General features: G+C 36.2%; 1 protein-coding gene across 6 annotated transcripts in view; it reads right to left on the bottom strand.

Moving 5' to 3' along the window:
• The window catches only part of LOC306848194 (choline transporter-like protein 5-B), a 36,125-nt gene extending 19,418 nt beyond the window's left edge, over nt 1-16,707 (bottom strand). For 2 of the 6 annotated variants that reach the window (XM_079382585.1, XM_079382586.1), the window contains exons 1-3: nt 16,522-16,707; nt 4,760-4,808; nt 597-670 (exon numbers count right to left, since the gene is read on the bottom strand). In XM_079382585.1, the coding sequence (XP_079238711.1) occupies nt 597-670; nt 4,760-4,808; nt 16,522-16,645 (247 nt within the window). In that variant the 5' untranslated portion in view covers nt 16,646-16,707. Of the gene's footprint in view, nt 1-596; nt 671-4,759; nt 4,809-5,188; nt 5,494-16,521 lie in introns of those variants that run through there. The other 4 variants (XM_079382588.1, XM_079382587.1, XM_079382590.1 and 1 more) reach the window with 4 other exon arrangements.
• Between the last annotated feature and the right edge of the window lie 14 nt (nt 16,708-16,721).

Genomic DNA, 16,721 nt, shown 5'->3' on the forward strand with positions numbered 1-16,721 from the left:
AATTACAATTTAGTAATTAATTAAATTGGAACATTTTAAACTATGCAATTTACTCCTGCGATGGCAAATCCTAATTTTAAGCAGTCCTTTCTCCAATCTGTCATATTATGTAATATTATCTTCCAGAAATCATTCTAGCATTCTAAAAAACTAAAATTTGTTTTTAAAATTAGATCCCAGAACTTTTGGGAACCACTATATATATAACAAATCACATGCAGCATGTTTGACAGACAGATGCAACAGTCGGCAAGCTGTGAGTCTCCCAGAAACGGCACAAGAGAAGAGTCTGTAACAATTTTAACCACAGACGCCACATTTAAACCACAAATGATGTAACCGATCAAATGTCACAGTGAATGAATGGGTTCGTGTGAGTCCTCTTGCTTTTTTGAGAATGGACTAAATGACTGTCCTTATAAAAACAGCCACATACGGTGAGGGGAGTGTAACTGAACATAATGACACTGAATTAGGCTGCTGTTTACGACTGACGCTCCCCCGCCGCTTCTATTTGGCTGCTTAATAGCGCTGAATTCATGAGCCGCATTACGCAACCTTCTCTGCTGAAGCGCACGTTAATGAGTGTAACTCACCCACTGTTCCCAGAACGATGTAACTGAGGATGACGATGACAAAGATCACACAGCAAAGCACATCTGTGCAGCCCCTGCAGTGAGAATGTGAGAAAAGAGAATGTAAGGGAGAGAAAGTGAGCGCTGAATTAATAAAATCACACTATATCTACATTCATAATGGCATTTCAGTAAGTACATGAATAAGTTAACAAATTACATATTCCTAATTAATCAAATATTGTAAAATAACATTTTTAGAACCATTGTGAACTCTCAATCTAGAAATAAAATAACATTATTTCACTAACACAGTGTGTTAAAGAACACACCGAGCACATATACTGTTTTTGTGATCATTTTTCCCTGCTGACTGTAACCCCATTAGAACAGACTTGTGACCCATTTTTGGGTGCCAACCTACTAGTTGAAAACAACTAAATAGCAGCTTTGCAGACAGAGAAAATGAGGCTGAGGTCAGAGCAGGGCAACAGAAAAGATTAAAAGATGTGCTGCATCCTCATTCGCATATTATCCATCCAACATAGTATGCAAGTAATTAGTAAGTAGTGAACAGGGTGGTTACCGTTAACTAAATACTACAACTAATATATATATATATATATATATATATATATATATATATATATATATATATATATATATATATATATATATAAAGTTTGGGATCAGTAGGAAATAAAAAAAATTAAAAACTCTTATGCTCATCAAGTCAGCATTTATTTGATCAAAAATACAGAAAAAAAAATATTTTGTGAAATATTATTGCAATTTCTATATACTGTAAAATATAATTTATTCCTGTGAAGGAAATCTGAATTTTCGGCATCATTACTGCAGTCTTCAGAGTCACATGATCCTTCAAAAATCATTCTAATATGCTGATTTATTATCAGTGTTGGAAACAGCAGTGCTACTTAATATTTTCTTTCTTTTGTTTTTATAGAAATTAATACTTTTTTTCAGCAAGGATGTGTTAAATGGATAAAAAGTGATAGTAAAGACTTATATTGTTGGAAAAGATTTTGAATAAATGCTGTTCTTTTAACTTTTCCAAATAAATAATTTCAGTTTCAACACTGATAATAAATCAGCACATTAGAATGGATCATGTGACACTAGGAGTAATGGCTGATGAAAATTCAGCGCTGCATCACAGATTAAATGATATTAAAATTTAATTAAATTAAAAAATTTAATATAAATTTAATTAAAATAAATTATATTTTAAAGTATATTAAAATATGAATATTAGAAATTGAACAAATATTTCACAATATTACAGTTTTTTTCTGTATTTTTGATCAAATACAAACAGCCTTGATAAGCAAGAGACTCCATTAAAAAACATAAAAAATCGTACTGATCCCAAACTTTTGAACGGCAGTGTAAATATTAGATGAATTAAAATGAAAAATGTTGCATTGACAACTACCTGAAAGTTGAAGTTGAAGTACTAAAAATTTAGAACAAATTTATTAAAATAAATTAAAAATGAAAACTGAAAATATACAATATAAAAATAAAATCTAATTCCAAACATTAATAAATACTATAAATGGTAAAAAAATAAAATAAATAATAATAATAAAATTACTGGTAGTACATCCTAAATTATTATACACTAAACATTCTAGAAATGCTCAGATGATTAAAAAACACAAACATCCGAAAGTAGTTTTTAAAAAGAACTCAAAAGTTAGTAACGCTGGTAACGTGTCCTAACACTACACATTCATAAGTTTATACTTGTAGTGTAGAATTGGGACATGGCCATATGGTTCAGTAGGAATCTGAATCCGAATCTGACTAACTCCCAGCATACAGCAGCTTTGAGTGGACAGCTAATGTGGAGGACAGTACAAATGAGTGACGTGTCTGATGTGTAAACTACAAACCCAAAGGGTCATCTGGAACAGCGTTCCCTGAGCTATATTTAAATTCTGCTCAACACAGACGGGGAGTGGGTGGTTGCGTCGGGCCGCTTTCACACAAAGGTGCAGATTTGACGTGTTACTGGGAGTCAGTGACATTTAATGCAATACAGCTTGGGTGATATTTTCGCAGATACAGTGTTAATGGACTGGTGGAAAAGTAGCAAACTAAAAAAAAAATGAAAATAAACTTATTCACAGGTATAGTTATCCAAAAATGAACATTCTGCCATTACATACTCGCCTTCATATTGTTCCAACCCCAAAGAAGGTTATTTAATTTTGTTTTTGAAAATACAAACTATGACTCTTCACCAGAAAAGTAGCTCATATGACTTGTTTTGCTATATTCCAAGTCATACAACTACTTTGTGTGAGGAACAGACCAAGATTTCTAGTGAAAAGCTGCAACCATTGAGTCATTAGGTTAAGTATGAAAATTGGACCAACTTCTATAGGTTAATTGAAAAGAACCAATTGGAAAGATTTATCTATTCACAAATCGGACAGATCCAGTTCTCAATTATCTGGTCACAGCTGTTCTGCTCACTTTAGAAGATTTTCAGATGTTCTATGACTTCATATGAAGTCATAAAGACTTTAATGGTGCTTTCTTATAGTTAGACATGATGTGCTCACTATAAACTGCTGTGGTATAGAAAATGTCTGTGTGAAGAAACTTTTCCTTTTGTGCTCCAAGAAAAAAATTTAGCTAAAAATAATTTAATCTCTTCCATAAATCATAGTCATAGGTTTATTAAACAACAAACATCTAAAAAAAAGTTTATCATTTTATTACTGAGCCACTATGATAAACAACTGGGTCAGCTGTGATGTGGATTGTACTGCATCTCATCACAGCAAACAGCACAGCAAAGTCCCGCATGCTGTGCTAACCCAACAGAGCTTAAGCGTTTTACATCAGTCAACCCTAATTAGCAGTAGCTGGGCCTTATAAATACGGTAAAAGCAAAGGAAAACCCCATTAGAAACACGCTGGATTGCACACTGTGACGGCCACTCTCTATTGAGAGCAACAAAAATACATTAAAAACTCATGGCTTGTTGTTGTCCAATAACAGCAGAATTACCTCACAATCTGCTGAATCCTATTGAGTTTGAATGTTAATGAGGCAAAGCAACTGTAGACATGTGAGCAACAGTCATTGATTTCTTTGCTCTTGTGGGGAGAAAACCGTGCTGTCCACTATCACTGCCGAACTAACCATTGATCCACCAGCAGCTCTGGATCAGAGCGAGAAACAGGCCAGCAAAGCAACAGGTCCATGAATGAAGCCAATATTTTTATCAATAACAGACACATGCAAATCAGGACAAATCAAAAGACAATGCTTTGAGAGTGTACATGTCTGTTTTGGAGGCATTACATATATACTGTATATATACACATTTTTAAAGGGGTCTAAAAAATAGAAAGGATAATAATTAGAAGAAAAAAACTAAATATCACAAGTAAATACAAAAATTAATATTTACTTTGCCAATTTAAAAAAAAAAATAATAATTTCTAGAATTCTTTTTAGACCCCCCTCCAAAATAAATGATTATTTATATATTTATAATTTACTTTTATGAAATATATATAAATTTGTTGTTGGACATTAAATGTGACATAGAATTTTAAACATGGCTCAACTCTAATTTTCTGAAACTAAATATGGATAAAACTGAGATCATCATTATTGGTACTCCATCACTTACCACCAAAGTTCCCGCTGACTTTACTTGTGATATTACTGGCACTTTAATTGCTTCATCTAGTATAGTTAGAAATCTTGGTGTTATGTTTGACCCTTCTCTTTCATTTCAGTCTCACATTAACTATCTCTCTAAATTGGCATTCTTTCACTTACGACGAATTGTCCAGCTCCGTCCTTTCATTAGTACTAATAATGCAGAAACTCTCATTCATGCTTTTGTTTCATCCTGTCTCGATTACTGTAATGCCCTTTTCATTGGCTTGCCTGCTACCTCTATTGCTAGATTACAGTATATTCAAAACTCAGCTGCTCGTATTCTCACTCGCACTAAGCGATCAGCTATATATATATATATATATATATATATGTTATTTGACTAAACATAATATTAAAATAAAATACCCAATAATAATAATGTATACGTGCATATGTATACATGTATATCATGTCATACATGTGGCTTCAAATAAACTCTAAAAAATATCATAAGGAATAAGATTTACTCTACCTGTTGTGAACAGGTCCTTTGAATGTGGGGTCAAATTTGTGTGGCTCCCCTGTAATACAAGAACAAAGTGTCAAAATCACATTTAAATAGTGAAAATTACAACTCCAAAATAATTTAATCTATACTTTTGCCCCAAAATAATTTAATATATTCTTGTTAGGAGCTATGCTAGTGGCTACTCTCATAAGCAGCTGACCAGGTCAAAGAGCAAACACACTAACTGATTTCAGAAAAAGCCCACAATGAAACAATGTCACCACCATGTTAAGTGAACAAAGAACTCGATCAAGTAGGTCTGAACAGCCCCATAACAAAGAGCCATAACAAAGCACAGGCAAACAAAAGAATGTACCTGCCACAGTTCTAAACGCACGGGATAATTTTGACATCAGCTCACAGAGTGACATAGTATTTACAGTAAGTTCCTACCCAATTCTGCTTTGTAGTATCCTCCTTTTGGTCCGGTCATGTTCACTGTTCTCTGAACGAAGACACAGTGTGTTTATATAATGTTGCTGTGCGTGTGTCACTTCCTATGAGGGCTGAAGTGGTATCTTCTCGCTTTTCCCCGATCGGTTAATCATTACACACGAAGCTGTGTTTGCGAGAGGAGGTGGAAGAGAAATCAGGCTGGTGGGCGTTTGCGTTGCTTCCATCTGCCTCTCTCTCTCACTCTCCACTCCTTCTTCACTCGTTCCTTTTCCTCCTTCTCTCTCTCTCTCTCTTCCGCTCACAAAGGAAACAGAACTGGTGTCTCGCGGCTCAGATTGGTAGCATCCACTGACACACCAAACACAATGAGACAACAGCACGGCAGCCACCTGCTCAAAGCTTTGCGTGCGCACACACAGTCTCAGAAAGTGCTGTTTGTACGTCGCCAAACATACCATCACTTCTCATCTCAGTGAAATTAACATCCTGATGTGTTACTAACCTAATTAACAGATGAAATCCTTATATTTAAACAGACAGACTAATTGTCTGGAGCAAATTTTGACAGAACAGAACCAATACGTAGGTCTGTTAGGATCTGTGCCAGTGTATCTGAACAAGCTGAGCGGACAGACGTCAGCTGTCACATATGATGATGCCCGCCTAGGTGGCCCAAGTTGGGAGATCAGGCAGTGATGCCATCCTGGAAGAAAAAAGCCATCTTAGCTGGTTTAAACTGGTTTTCAGCTAATCTTAGATCCCCAAAACGCATATGAACCCACAGACAACAGACAACCCTGACTAGGCTGGGAGAAGCAGCCAAGACCAACAAACAATCTTAGGCAGGATTTAGCGGTTTTTGATGTTGCATATAATATATATGTATGTATAAGGACAGCTGATTTAAGATGCTTATAAGTCCCCAAAACCCCTATAAAACCAGATAACAGACCACACTGACCAAGAGAACCTGGCAAACCATCTTAGACTGGTTTAAGCAGTTTTTGGTGACAATGCAGCTTTATAATGCAATCATCATGTCATGTTTATGACGGCATCAGTAGTTTGATATGAAGAGAATGAATGGCATATTCTGTAAACTAGGCCTGCAACGAAAAATAACACTGCAATTTTGTTTTATCTGTCGATTATTTATTCAATTAATTGGATAAAAATATTCCATCAACAAAATGTGCAAATGAATGATTGATACATAACCAAACTAATGCCTGTATGCAAAACATTGTGTGAAAAAAATTATAAATGTTAAGCACTATAAAGTAGCCTACATATGGCATTTCACATAAGGCATTTTGTGCAAAAATGCTTTCAAAAACAGCCAAATTGACTAATTCTGTATTCAAATATTCTATAGTTAATTTTCCTTATAGACATACAAGAGGATGGGGCTTCATGCTCACTGTATTCCTTATCACTAAACAAACATTTCAGAGGAACCGCTGACTGGAATTTAGATGCCAAAATAACAGCTCTATTACCACATCATGGAGAAACCACAGAAGATCCTTCACATTCATACACAACCAACTGCAAAAACATTCTGGACCTCTTGACCTTGGCAAAGGAGAAGAAAGGAGAACTACACACAAGATTTTGGATGAGCTCCAATAAGCAGTAGTCCTGCTCCTCCGTCTCTATTATGATGAGGGCTGAACTACATCCTGAGCTGTAAACAATGTGAATTTAAGAAATGTCCACTCCTTTCAAACTACTCTGGAAAGAAAGTGTGGTGTAAAAACAATGTTTCCTCAGAAACTGCCAGTAAATCTCACAAATAATTAATCAAGTAACGCATTGAATCAGCAATTAACACATCGAACTGAACATGAAATTCTGAAGTAAAAAGACTGAAATAGTAGGCTATTTTCTTGTAAAATGTACTCCAATAACTTTTATTTTTATCTAATTACAGGGTTGCAGAATAAATAAATACAATTGAAAACATGCAGAAAGGATGGCTTAGGCGAAGAGAAATAAAACAATTAAATGTACAAATAAAACACAGAATTGTCTTTGCATGAATGAAATATTCTATACTGATTCGTATTAAAGCTAAACTAAAGTTATTCAGTCAAAAGCGGAGTGATTTTCTTTGCATTTTGTTATTTGAAAAACATTCCAGACACAAGACAGCAGCGGGTATATTAGGCTCACTTTAAGACTTAATGTACGGATCCAATTCACTCACATGCATCCGATTTTATACCAACTGTTTACCTTAGGCCTAATCCACACATACACGGGTATTTTTGAGTTTTTCCTTCCATTTAAAAAAAAAAAAATCTCCGTCCACATGAAAATGCAAAAGCATGCTATGAAGCACTGTCAAGAGCATGCCAAACAAACAGGTGATGATATAATCTCAACTGTAAAGTCATGTTGGCCAATCAGAAGCCTGAACAAGTTTCCAGTAGGCGGAGATAATGGCGCATGCTCCGACATCACAAGCCAAAATCTCTGGTTTCATTATCTACATGATAACACTGAAACTGGAGTTTTTGAAAGTCTTTACCCTGGCAGCAGTTTTCAAACAGGTTCGGTTTCAGTGACCAGGTGCTGCATTTGTGCTTGGACGAACAGCCAAACTGCACAGAAAAAGCTGCGGTTTTGAAAATACCCGCGTTCCTGTGGACAGGGCCTTAGTCAAAACGAACTGTGTTTATGTGAAAACTAGCCAAGCTGGGCATTTTGACATGCGTGTAATCGGCAGTTTAAGTACAATAAACAGCGAAAAGTGCTTTGTGTGACCTGTCAGAACAGCGTGCGAGTACCGAATGGAGTTGTCTTTCACGTCTTGCTGTGCTTGAACAGTTTACAATCACTTGAAAGTTTAAAATGACAAGGCTTATAAATGCAAGCAAAGAATAAACTTTTATGGCACTGCATTATTGCAACTTTACATCAGCATAACCGCAATAGAGACATATATCCAATATTTCTACCATTTAACAAATTTAATACCGATTTCTCATGTTTACCGCCCTCACCTATAGTGATTAGTTACACTTACAGTCAAAGAGATGAAGAGTCTCAGAGAAAAGAGTGTTAGACAAAAGAAAACGGTTATGGACAGAAGAAAGAGAAAAAGAGACAAGAAGGACAAAGAGACATAAATAATACTGGCAGACATGAGAGAAAGAAGAGAGAGAGGAAAGAAGAACTGATAAGACACTGTGGCCAGGTGACAGTGGACAATAAGGTCAGGACATCTGGAAAATGCCCCTGAGGTATTATGGGAATAGCAATGTTAGCATTACTAACACGATCTCTTAAAGGAATAGCTCTCTCAAAAATGTACATTTTCTTAAAATTTTCTCACCCTTAGGTCATCCATGATGAAGAAACAAGCTAGAATGGCTTGAGGGCGAGTACATTTTCAGCAAATTTTCATTTATGGATGAACTACTCCTTTAAGAGTGGACAGACACAGCTAATTTGAGAAAAAAGCTCGTATTCATTCTCAGAAGTTTGAAGTGTTTGATTTCTTTAAGATGAGAACAAATGAAAGCTTTATATGAAACGACAGCTCAAGAAACAAGCAAAACTAACAAGCAAGGACTAAAGAACAGATTAAAAAACAACCACCAAATCCTTCAAGCAGTTACAATGTTTTTAATCAGAAGAACCATATTTTCTTCCCCCTAAGACTCGAATTGACTGCAATGAGAAGAGCGGCAATAAAGTTGCCTCGCTAACAGGCCGTCACCTGAGACACCTCTTACATCACAGCGGACCCAGACAGCAGATCAACGGCTTATCCCCACTTCTCCGTCTCATTTATAATCTGTCCGACATTTAACAGACTGAGTGGTTCGTCAGTTTGCATGGCTTAATTGCATCAACTGAACCGTAGCTAAGAAACAGCTGGTGTCAATCCTTCCCAGGTAAACTAAATTACTACCAAGCGAGACAGGCACAGATTCCCCAGTGACACTAATTTCAACGGTGACACCTTCTTCAATCATAAACATCCTTCCTGGCTCATTTAGCATTTTTGGTGATTAAAATTTCCATGTAAATGATACACTTTCAGTTTACACAGTGTAATTTCATCTGTATACTTAAAATAATAACAGTATTATACAAAGAAATTAATAGTTTTTCTCAGCAAGGATGCATTCAAACGATCAAAAATAAGTAGTTGAACATTTACAATGTTAGAAAAAAAGGTTTATTTCAAATAAATGCTGTTATTTTGAACTTTCTATTCATAATAAGACGCATCACAGTTTCCACGAAAAAAGAAAACTGTTTTCAACATTCAATATAATAAGAAATGTTTCTTGAGCACCAAATTATAATGAAATATTAGAATGATTTCTGGCGAATCATGTGACATTGAAGACTAAAATAATGATTGCTGAAAATTCAGCTTTGCCATCACGGAACCAAACAGTTATTTCACATTCCACAAATATTTCACAAGATTTTTCAGCATATTTTTGATCAAATAAATGCAGCCTTGATGAGCATAAGATATTGACACTGAAATTCTGGACTGTAGTATAGAGTATAAATACAGTACAAATAAATGTCAATAAATAAAACATAACTAAATATACCAAACTTACTCCCTAGTAGTTCCCTCGTGCTGTTCTGGATATTTTTCCACAGCAAGTCCTACTGCGCTCCAGTCAAAAATCCTGTGAGATCCTCTTTGAAGTCACATTTCCCAAAACATCAACTCTGAAGAGATTTATTCTGTTTTCCCCCTACTCTCCCCTTATTTATTGCTGATATGAATGCATTAGAACGAATTGGCACAGAAAGCGCCTGCCATTCTGTAGAAAGCTCAAGCCAAATGTGCCATAGTTTTTGGCTTCAGATATAGCGGGGTACAGTAATTTCTTCCTTGAACTGCCCGCCCCGCTATACCTCTTCTTCTCATCCGCTGCTTCCACTAAGCTTTTTTCCATGCACACACATGAGTTCACACACTGAGAGCAGTGTCTTGCAGGCCTTGCTGTATAACACAAGCCTCTTTCACGGTTTCTCCATAAGGAACAGCCTGGGAAGGCGCACAGGTGCAAACAGCATGGGTTTGGTCAAATGGAAACTCTGTGTGGTTACTTTTTCCTCATCCTACCAGAACATGGAGTTCCCACCCCATGGCATTAAGTCACAAACAAGTCCCTGACATATGCTGCATCTCAAACGTGGATGAAAATTTCGGATGAAATCAAATGCATTTTTGTTAAACTTTTAATAAATTGCTTTTGAATTGTGTAAGTTTCATGATTTAAATTAATTAGACATGCTTTTTGATTAATAAAATTTAATTTAACCATTAAAACAGAGTAAAAGAAAAAAAAAGGAATCCAGAAATATTAAAATGAAAAAAAAAAAAAAGAATTTGGATAGATAGAATGTATCTATGTATCTATATCTACCTATCTATCTAGCAAATAAAATTAATTAAAATTATAAATAAAATTATACCATTTTATTATGTATTTTACATAACTTCTTATATTTATAGGTTCTATACAATAATTAGTTTAGAATATGTAGGCCTATGTATAAAGAAAATAATACACATAAAAAGGAACTAATTACAGTTATTTTTTAAATTACTTTTTATGATCTGTAGACACTATCAAACACATAAATCATATTCTCATACTGAAGATGTACTTGGATGTCATCACAGATGTAAGACAGATGACTGAGTGACAGACAGTGAGACAGACACGTAAACCGTCAGGGACAGATGGACAGGCGAAGTGAAGAGAGTGACAGACAGAGCAGATTGGTGAGGCAGGAAACTCTCGCTCCCTTTAGACTCATGTTTTGCGGACTCAAGCCAAAAAACTGTTATAACTGGTATATGCTCAAATAAGAGGCTTGGAGCTTAAACTCTTTACTTTCATGTGGCTTCTTCATTACTACATCTAATCAAAGAGCTGTTCTTCATTTATCACCACATTGGTCATTCAACTGACACCTGTTACTTAATGACAACAGAGACAGCACTTTAGCTGTTTCTATCGTGCTAATTTATTGTGTGATAATGGCACTTGATATGGATAAATTTCACTTTACGTTAATTAGAGGCATTTCTGGCACCATTATTTAACACTACAAATACTAAAGAGCAGGTGAAAATTACATGGCCATTTGTTTACAAGGCGAAAGTATATCAAAATCTGTCGCACATTTAGTCACTGTTCTGTTGCTCAGCCCCTATCTGAAAATAAAAAGCCTGCTAAAATGAGTGAAACTGCTTGCATATCTCTCAAGGACACCAGCTTTAGCCTTGAGCACCAGGCATAGACATTGACAGCGTGAGTGTGAATATGACTCCTGGATACTGTCTGAAATGTGATTTGCCTCTTTACAACCAAATCATGCAGGTTTTTTTTTTTTTTTTTTTTTCACCAGGTGGCACCAATTGCAGTCCTGGCTCAGTTTATTCCCTAGGCAAAATAAAGCAAAAATTAAATCAATTAACAAAGCTATCTTATAAATATACACATTGATAAATATTTATATAAAGTAAGTAAACTTTTGTCAAGCCAGGACACATTTATACAATGCTGATTGTTTCAAAGCGGTGTCACATTTATAAAAAGGAAAATAATATGTTGCAACATTCATCAATTATGAAACAACTTCAATTTCGGCTGTAAAGCCGATAACTGTGTTATTATTCAACTCAATTTAGTTCATTGCTGTTTCAATTCAGTTCAGTAACTATGCCAGTGTTGCAAAATTAATCAATTATGAAATGAATTCACATTATTTTATGCAACAGAATTATGCAACTTTTTATTTTATTTTATTATTTGTGTGTGTGTGTGTGTGTGTGTGTGTGTGTGTCAAACGAGCAGCCTGGGTTAATTTTGTTCCTGAGATAAAACATGACCAAAAAAAGAAAAAACAACAACTTTGGAACATGATGGCTGGTGTTACATCAAATCCTGACTTAAATTATCTTCCATTAGCTCTTACCCACATGTTGTTCTGAAGACTGTGCTCATTCTTTCCATGCAATTACAATGAAGCTTTCAAGAAAGAAAGAAAAAAAGCTTGGTGATTTCACAAAATCACTATAAAAGTATCAAAGAGGTGGTCTATCTACTTGCACTATATTTCGAGTGTTTTGAAGCCATACAATAGAGAGAAACAGACTGAAATTAAAGTCAAATAATAAAGCAAAAACCTGCTGAAAGTGCGAATTATGAAAGACTGACATGATTTCTGCAACAGCATTTTAGACAAAGTTTTTACCAGCAAATCAAAGACACACACAGTTTTTTGGAAACTGCATTCAAATTCAGCTTGAATCAAAACCAGACGAGATGCTCTGCGTTAGTCTTGCATACAGGACCAGTGATGCTGTCCATTAACTGAACCTATACGACTTCCTAGTCGTTTACAAAGGCACTGGAAAAAGAGATGACACCATTATGAGCCATTCATCCCTTAGCATGGCATTTGAGTAGAAACCGTCATTGTTAATGTACCAGGCGCAGAGTAGAGGGCTTATTCTGAACTCTATGGTGGACTATGGCATGTGCCACTGAGAGCTGCTTTGTACCACAGGCAGTGGACATGAAAGAGAATCTTCTGTGTCAAACTCTTAAGAAATAAAGAGAGACTATCTGGTCCCACATGAATGCACTGACTGTCCTCTCTATTAGCTACATAATTCCAGGCATCTTTAATGTACCTCTTGCAGCAAGCTCTGAAGCAGGAGTATAATTTGCTCTGTCCTTAAGGGAAGATCGTCCTGTTGAGGAACTGTTAATAAGATCCTTCCACGACCGGAGGGAAGCTTTTTAAAATTTACATTCGCATCGGGCCGGGAACCCAATGCAATTCAGCTTCTCTTCTTCTTCCCAAGAGCTTTAGGACAAAATTGCTCAATCTTTTTAACCAGCACTTTCTTTTGATGGAAAAATATGCTGGCTATAAATGGTTTATCACAAGATGAAAATAAGAACTTCAAAAAAAGGAGGTAAAATGAAGTTAGATATTCTTCATGTATAGGAGCTCTATACGGAGCATCTGAAGACCTGTACTATTGAGCTATATGGCAGATAAGAATTATGATTTCTTGAAGTGAAGTGCATTTCGCACACAAAGCTATTGTACGTCTTCAGAAGACTTGGAAAATAATGAACAAATCATTTCATAGTGGACAATTCATATTTTAAGATGACCTGTTCTTTTTTCACTTCTACAAAAAAACTACATTTAACATTTTTACAGTAAAATTACATGAAATGTAATGTTAAATCTATTAGTTTTCCCAGTATATAGAAAGGAAACTTACCATTACAGTTCAATAGCATTTTGAAGTAATTTTTATGGGCTTTTTATGCCTTTTATTGAGATAGGACAGTAGAGAGACGACAGGAAAGCACTGGGAGGAGAGAGGGGAGCAGGATCAGCAAAGGACCTCGAGACGGGAATCGAATGCGGGTCACCTTGAGCGCAGTTCAGTTGCGCTGTACCTATGTCAACGCACTAACCAAGAGGGTATGGCGCAGACTACAGTAGCATTTTTACAGTTAAAATCATTTTTTACAGTGTACCTTTCCAGGGGTTTTTCATCCTTTTTGTATGGTTACCGTATGCTTTTATTATACTGAAAAGCATTGCTCTAAGATTTAAATACCTATATTTCAAGGAGAGAAAAAAAATATATACTGGTTTGGAAGTAAATTATGACAGAATTTAAATTTTTAGGTGAACTATCACTTTAAGAGAAAGGGAGATAATATTGGCACAGTGATGTAGACAGATCCTAATCTTTTTAATTTATTCTAGAGAGTCTGTATCTCTCACTTTCATATTCTTTCTCTCTCAGCAGCAGTTCTAGATTGCATTTGAGATCAGACAGAACCGCCGACCCAAACACAGGTCAGAACAAGCTCCGCCCCCATTCAAATGCTCCACTCTCCCAGACATTTGAAACCTCACAGTTCCACTTCAGATGAACTGCAATGACAGACCATTTCCTTTGTGCATCATCTCAGTACAGTACTTCCACCGCCATGATACCAACCAGAACAACAACAACAAAAACCTACCAAAATCTGTTTCAAATTTGGAAAGGAACCAGATGCTAGCTAGATTGATGCTCTGACAAAAAAAAAACACAAGCTACCTCGAAACAACCATATGCTTCCACATCACATCCGCCAGCTTTTTTCCTTGATTTGGGTATCTCTCCACAGACTATTTCCCAATTCCAGCTGACAATAGTTGTGATTGACAGGTGGCTCGTGGGAACTTAACAATACATGAGGCAAAGGGCAAAGAGCTTGACCCTTCCCGAGCGAGACAGAGAAACAGCTGCTCCCTGCACTATTTACGTGACAAAGAAAACTCCGTTCTTTGACACTCCAACAGCACTGCCATGGTGAGCCATCTAGGCTTTAAAAATAGAGATTTAGATGCAGTATATCACATGATAATACTTACAACTCTATTTAGATAGTTATGCTGAATGGCTGTGGGTGCGTAGGCATACCAGATGCATCCCTTTGGCATGATTATATGTTATAATTAGACAGATTGCCTCTGAGAAATATTTAGTGTAGTTGTGTTAAATGGTTAGAGGGGTCTGTGAGTGCTCTGTTCCAGCTCACAGGGAATTGTGAACGATTGGTTTCCAGAACAATGTAAAATGTCTCTGATGACTCCGGAGGAATGTGAAGTAGACTACAGACTGACTACATTCCTAATATTTTAATAAGTTCTCAACATTCTGTTCCTGATGGACTAAATTCTAAATTTGGTTTACACTTAACTGGCTTTTAATGATTTGTATAGTACAGTGGTTCTGGGCTATATACTTGACTTATTGGATTGCATGCATTAAGTTTGTTAAGTAACTGTTGCCGCTTTGGTTGATTTGCTCATCGTTTCTCTGTCTCAAACACATTCTTGGATTCAGTTTAAACTAATGCATTGTAGGTGTTTTGCAATCCAAATTTCACCAACATAAGTGACTGAGAAGGTTGCATGATATTACGAAGTAGAGCAGAACTCAACTTCATGCAAATGATCAGCAACATACGTAATGCAGCGACTACCAATATGGAGTGCAGACAGTGCAAAAGCCTACTTGAAACCAACAGCGACTCTACAACATTCAGCAATTTTATCGCTGTCACATTATACAGACATACTTTGATGACAGACTTTTCTCAAGCATTTTAGAACGACCAAAACAACATTTCAGATGCTGTGCAACGAGATTGGTCCGCTGGTTAGTCAAGTTTCCCATTCCATCGTGCAAAGTCACATGACTTTTTTGATGCAAATTTATTCGGTAAATGTGTTTCCATTGTAGTTTATACACATTTTTCTTTTTTATTGGATAAAAAGTTTATCCTACTCAGTTGTGCGCATAAGTTTTTTTTTATGTGCATTTTTAGAATTTATGCGCATCTTGGCATTTCCATCCAGCGGTTTTTCCAAAATGCGCATAAAATAGATGGATGGAAACATAGCTACTCTGAACAGGTGGTCATGTGATGGTAAAATGGTGGCAGTCACTCCATGAAGAATAAACCATTGTATGAACGCCCATTCACAGGGACAATAACTATATATTTGTATTAATTGTTCTAATTCTATAGGGAAGTCTACATCATAATGACACAGATGATTAATATTGTTGGAATTACTTTCAGAACAATTTTTTCCAACTTATAATGATAATAACACTGACAGCAAATCAGAATCCACCTGGTTTTAAAGAATTCAAGCATTTAACCCCTTAACTGTCACACCTATCAACGGTGCTGTTCATGTGTGCAATCCATTATTATGTCTACACTCCATAATTAGCAAAAAATATCGAGTGCGTCTTTAAAAACTATGTTTAAACTATTAAGACGCCAACTACAGTAAATAGCAAACAGTTAGGTCTGCCCACATACATAGGCTGGTTATGTACTGTAACAGTGCCGTTAAATAAGGACTTAACACAGGACAAAGACACAAAACCCTCTCAATATGGAACAGCTTGCGCAATAAACTCCATTTATGTTTTCTATTATTTCAATTCTTGATCTTCTTGGACGCTTTCCAGCTAACTTCTACGACGTAACAATTAAATCCTTTCCGAATTACAAAGCTGCACCTTGTGTGCACTTCATCCAGTATTTGGAAAAACAAAGCAATCAGGATGAAAACATATCAGAGGATCTATCGTCCTGCACAGAGGTTCTTGAAATATTTACTGCGCTAGAAAACGGCCAATCATTTACAGTAATGAACCGCTGGGTCAGTTCCTTTATCAATGGTCTTACTGCAAACACTTGATTTGACGCGATTCTCAGGCTGCTTACCATAGTATGAAGGGGGGATTGCACTTTTCCTTGCCATTGCACCTCCGGTCCTCGTGTGTCTTTTGTTTATGTGGTTGCATATGAAGCTGTGGACGTCAATAGCGTCTCTCGCGCTCGTCCACATATAAAACCACGCATATGGACCACGCAACGTCGCGTCACTGTGTTTACAGCGCCATCAGAGGCGGTCCGTTCTGTGA

The sequence above is a fragment of the Barbus barbus genome (genome assembly GCF_936440315.1).
Source record: "Barbus barbus genome assembly, chromosome: 28".
Classification (NCBI taxonomy): Eukaryota; Metazoa; Chordata; class Actinopteri; order Cypriniformes; family Cyprinidae; genus Barbus; species Barbus barbus.